Source organism: Hemitrygon akajei, chromosome 14 (genome assembly GCF_048418815.1).
Source record: "Hemitrygon akajei chromosome 14, sHemAka1.3, whole genome shotgun sequence".
Lineage (NCBI taxonomy): Eukaryota > Metazoa > Chordata > Chondrichthyes > Myliobatiformes > Dasyatidae > Hemitrygon > Hemitrygon akajei.
In genome coordinates this window covers 62398148-62403690 of record NC_133137.1, presented here as the reverse complement: position 1 = coordinate 62403690, position 5543 = coordinate 62398148, and the positions used below count along the sequence as shown (strand labels likewise).

At 37.2% G+C, this 5543-nt stretch overlaps 1 protein-coding gene across 1 annotated transcript in view; it reads left to right on the top strand.

Annotated features, from left to right (window-relative positions):
* Positions 1-3927, top strand: part of cd9a (CD9 molecule a) — a 55627-nt gene extending 51700 nt beyond the window's left edge. The window contains exons 5-8 of the mRNA XM_073066228.1: positions 1144-1245; positions 2329-2418; positions 3175-3258; positions 3342-3927. Coding sequence (XP_072922329.1) covers positions 1144-1245; positions 2329-2418; positions 3175-3258; positions 3342-3407 — 342 coding nt within the window. The 3' untranslated portion in view covers positions 3408-3927. The remainder of the gene's footprint in view (positions 1-1143; positions 1246-2328; positions 2419-3174; positions 3259-3341) is intronic.
* The last annotated feature ends 1616 nt before the right edge of the window (positions 3928-5543 follow it).

Here is a 5543-nt window from a genome sequence, read left to right as displayed (position 1 = left end):
GCCGCCTGAAGTGAAGAAAGAACATTTGGGATGAGTTTAAAAAGTTCAGGTCAATGCTGAACTAAAATGTTCAGAATTAGGGGCACTCAAATGCTTAGTGTAAATTGCAGGAGGAGCAGGCCAGCATGTAGACTGCCAGTTAACTATTCTGTCTGACACTTACTGCCCTATTTGCCCTGTTGGTGTCTTCAGCCATTTTGGAACTGGAGCAGAAACAAGTCATCCTCTATTCTGATGGACTATCTAAAGGAGATTAAAACTTGCATCAGCATTACTCCTTTAAGATTTGCCTGGAGTAATTAATAATTTGAGGGAAAGTTTATTTTTGCCTCCTCCCTCCCCTCTCACCCTCTCGATTGATGCTTTTTTTCAAGGATCTTAAATTCTGACTGCCAGTGACAGTGGTTTATTTTAAATTCCTTGTCAAAATTCTCCTTGGGTTTGAATGCATTGCCTTTGCATTGAAGCTTGGGAAACCATCCCAATTTCTGCAAGATTTCAAAATCCCTCATCACAGGAACTAAAAACATTAGTCCACAGCACAGAAGCTGGCGAGTTAGCCCACTGGGTCTATGCCCAGCATCAAACACCCAATTACACAAGTCCCATTTAATTCTCTTCACATTCCCATCAACTTCAGCATCTCTACCAGCACACCAGTGGCAAATTAACCTACCAAATCGCACACGTTGGGGATTTGAGTGCAGACTGGAGCACGAATACGAAGCAGCGTATTGTAGAGAGCATGCAGGCTCTGTGGACACAAGATCAGGATTGAGCCCAACTTGCAGAAAGCCCAGCAGCAAAATGACAGGCGCTGGTGCCTTTTGCAACCCATCTTTTGGTCGTGGCAGAACACAAATGCATCCCCGGTCCCTAAGGAAGCCTTTGCCTCATTTTCTGCCAGTAGTGCTCTATCCTCAGTGTAGCAGTACATTTACCATCAGCAAATGTGTAAATCAGTAATAATGCTTTTCAATCATGAACAGACTGCATGTAATGTGTTTAGGCATTGGAAGTGGCCTATTTTGATCTTTGCTCCCATAGCGGTGAATCTACTCATAACATCTGAATTGTGAGATCTGTTATACTTAAATCTCTCAGTATCAGTAAATAAATCATAATTTCTAAATGTATCCACAGGTTACGAGTGAAGTGAAGGACATGTACACTTCTCTGTATACCCAATACGTAACAAACAAAGATGAAAGCAAGAAAGCAGCTCTAACTGCAATTCAGAAGGGAGTAAGTTATTAATTTCTTCCAGTTCTTTTTTTTAATATAAATGTAGCTACCAGTTCAATTGAGAAAGTTATTTAAAATATTTGTTGTGTGATAGTATCATAATTATCAGTGTTATCTACCCTGGAATGAACATTGTACAAGTTTAATGCCTATCATTGAAGCTCCACCCAGACGTCAGCTGCCTTTTGAGATGAAGTCTTTTGAGCTCTGAATTAAACTTTCTCGGTGTGTGAAATTAACTTGGCACCAATTGTAGAGCAGTGTGTGAATTCCTTACCTCCACATTGGGCCAATTGAGACAGCAAGCTCATGACTGTGCTGCCATTTATTTGGTTAGTACAGTTAGATTTTCCCTGCAGCATTAGAGGCCTGCGGCTGTATAGTTGAGCCCACACTTCACAAATTTCAAAACGTAGATATTATTACTGTAGACTACATTTTAAACATTCAATGCCTCTCCATTTTCCCCAACAACAAAGAATGTAAATTCAAAGCTTCAAAGTACATTTATTATCAAAACCTCACCCCCCCCCCCCCCCCCAAGGCAAGTTGCATAGCTACCGGAACTCAGTCTGAGCTTCTCCTCTTAGAATGGCTCACTCCCCCTGCATTGATTCTGTAATGCACCATCCCTCGAACTCGCGTCACCCTCGCTTCCTTCTTCATTGTTTGCGGTGATAGTTTACCACAGCTTACTTCAGATAAGATGTTCTTAGTCGAACTTCTTGACTTTTGAACTACCAGTAAGCTGTCACATGGCTTTCTTGGAGTGCTGGCAGTAATTGTTGAGTAATAGGACTTTAAAACCAGCAAATGACGCTATCTAAGGAAAGTGTGTGGATGTTATTGGCACCAAATCATTTAGCCTACTACCTAGCAATAAGGTTCACAGGTGACTTTTCAATGTGAGAATGCAGTAGTTAGATTATTACATTTGCTGTAACATTATTTTTCAATGTGAAACTAAAATGCTATTTAATTATTTGCATGCAACTGAAAATATTTTAACTTGTATTAATTTTCAAGACTGAACTTGGTTTTTTTTATGATGAACCAATGTTTAACAAAATTCTTTTATTTCAGCTGGACTGCTGTGGACTGGGAGGCACTCTGGAACCACTTATCCGAGAAACTTGCCCCAGTAAAACACTTTTGGAAGAGTTTCAAAGACAGGTATTGTAATTACATATTCCCCTTTTTGATTGGTTACCTGGTAAAATTACCTGGTAATTTTCTGGCCACTGGTTTCTCCGGATGCCCTTCCAACAAGCCAAAACTATTGTAGACTCTTAGTCTTGCTGGTTTGGACCACAGGAGTATTTCAGGCTTCCGTGCCATCCCTCTTCATATAACCTCATTGAACATTGCCCCTGCTTCATCTCATCTACCAAAAACTTCATCCATGCTTTTATTACTTTCTGGACTCTTAGACTTCAGATTATTCATTTTTCTGCCATGTCCTCCTTACGTTACATTGCCTTGCAATTGCTACTAATCAAACAATGCACTGATTTTAAAATCTTCATCTTAGTTTCAAATGTCTGTGTCCATCCCTATCTTTAACCACATCCACTCCCATAACCCACTCAAGAATTCTGTGCTTGTCTAATTCTAGCCTCTTGATCTTCTGATCTCAATCTTCAGTTGAGAGCTAAGACATTAGCCCTGTAATTTCATTTCTGAATCATGCTTTTCCTGTTACCATAGTTAAAACCTTCAGTGTTACATAAGTTTTTGCTCAAATGTTTAGTGAGGCTGAGTAACAATTTCCTAATTAAACTTTAAATTACAATACCGTTGTGTATTGCACGGTGGTTACTGTGTTTTGCACTTTGACCCCATAGTGATGCTGTCTCATTTGGCTGTATTCATGTATGAATTACAATTGAACTTGAATTATGCTATCTATGTATTTTTTTATTTTTGCAGTCATGTCTACAGGTAATTGATGACATATTCAATGGAAAGCTTTACATCATTGGGGCAGTTGGGATTGGAATTGGAATTGTAATGGTAAGTAAGACTCTGAAATTGGGAGCTTAAAAAATGTCAATTTTAATTTATGAATTGAAATTATAACCGTTTTCTTTCCCTAGATCTTTGGCATGATTTTCAGCATGGTGTTGTGCTGCGCCATCCGTAATAGCAGGGAGCTGATTTAGGGAATGTGTCAAACAATGATGCCTTTCAGCAATGGAATGGATTTTTCAACCTCGCTTCTATCTGTTAACGGCTTGACTTCAATAAACATCTTTTCACCTATTCAGTCGAAAATCTCTGTATAACCTAATCTTAAATAAAACTTTATCTATTTAACAAGTTCACATTTTGTTTAATATTTTGTATAAGTTGGATGAAAAGAGCAGCAAACTCTAATCTGAAGTTTTCTTTAAGGTTTTCAATAATTTTAAATGTATTTGTTATATTGACTTAAATCGAAAATTCTAGGAGAGGAGACTTTACATTCGGAATTTGAAGTGCCAATATAGTTACACAGCTGTTACGATTGTCAGTCCGTGGTTTGAAAGAGTAATATGTTATGTTCAATGTTGGCCTTATCAGAATTTAATAAAACCTTTTAAGATATTTTGTGGAATTTAAGGAAAGAGATGCAACATGTAGATAGCAAAATGTACTTGTTCCTTTGAGGAAAATAAAGTTTAAATTTGAAATTCCAGAAAATGTGTCATTTTGAATCTACATTGTAACTCGAATAGCAGATAGGAACATTATTGAGATCAGTCAGTCTATAATTACTTTTGTTCAGTTACTTGGAGACTTTGCTATAAATACACCTTGAGCTCCAAAGATTAAAAAAAATCTAGAACATTGATTAATGCAATCAACTCTGACAGCATAGGAAACGTTTTATGCCTCATTATTTGATTTCTTTTAAAATCTATATGGAGAGACTTCATCTGACCTTTATCCATCTATTTTTAAATATTAGTAAAATCATCAGTTGTTTCTGAGCAAATATGTTCCTTTTTACTGAGCCTAATTATGAATTGTAACAGTTTGGTGTCTTTTATTCTAATCAGACACTTCAGCTTGTTTGCTTCTGCATCATTTCTATTAGTATTTTATAATTTTTTCAGTCATGTTCCCAATATCTGTCTCAAAAGTGTAGGAAAAGCAAAAGCATGACTGAGAAACTCAAAGACTATTACTGTAGATATTCAGAATAATGTCTAAAATGGGGAAAAATCTCAGCCAAGTGCAGAACTTAGCCAAATAGATGAGCTATTTGGGAGGATTTTGAAAGTGAATGGAGCTGAAAGAAGCTGAGAGAGATGTAGTCTTCCCTTTAATCTAATGCCACCCTCATAAACATTTTTGCAACATTTTAAAATGCATAAGCATTAACAAAGTTATTGTGGGATTTTTGGATGATTGACTAAGTTGTGTAGCTGCCGAGCCTTACTTGCCAGAGTGGTGATTAAGGATTTTTAGCCTTCATTAATAATCATGGAACTCATTATCGATTCCTAGTAGATTGGAAAACTGGTGCATTGAGATAGTCTGAGAGAAATCTAATTTGCTGCATAGCTGTCCTAGGAAGTTGCAGGAAACTGATACTTGTGTTCAGTTTTAATTTGAATATATTACAGATTTGACATGGAATAGATACTGTTCCATTAGTCACAATAATAATATCTATCAGGTTAGGCCTATTCCACCAGCCTATACTACCACCTCCAAAACAGTGCCATTTTTAACAGCAACACAAGTCAAATGTGCTATACTTTGGTTGTATTGTTGAGGCTTTTAAGGAGAATTGCTTAGCCCTGGAGGTACAAGAGACTGCAGATGTTGGAATCTGGAGTAAAAATCAATTTGCTGCAAGAACTCAATAGCATCTGTGGGAAGAAAGGAATTTTTGAAATTTCGGGAACACAATTTCTTCCTTCCTAAAGATATTTAAACCTACTGAGTTCTTTGTTGCATATGACTATTAGAGTTCTGTGCACAGCTCCAGTAATATGCTATATGATTACATCCAGAATTGCCAAAGGTTATTCTGACTTGGCAAGCCAGTATTTCTTGTCCTATCTTGACACTTATTGGGTTCAACTGAAAGTTTATTACACTCGAGTCGTTTTGTTTTTAACCAAGAAAATGAATTTAAAATGTACTGGGAATAACATCGAACTGTTCAGGCAATTTACTGATCCAGGACTACCAAGGTCTGGAGCATTCTGGATTACCAGCTTTACTCTATTTGTGACTGTACTAATTTGTTTTCATTTCACTGTGTATCTAACTGTAGTGTTCCACACTGCTCAGTGCACCTTCCC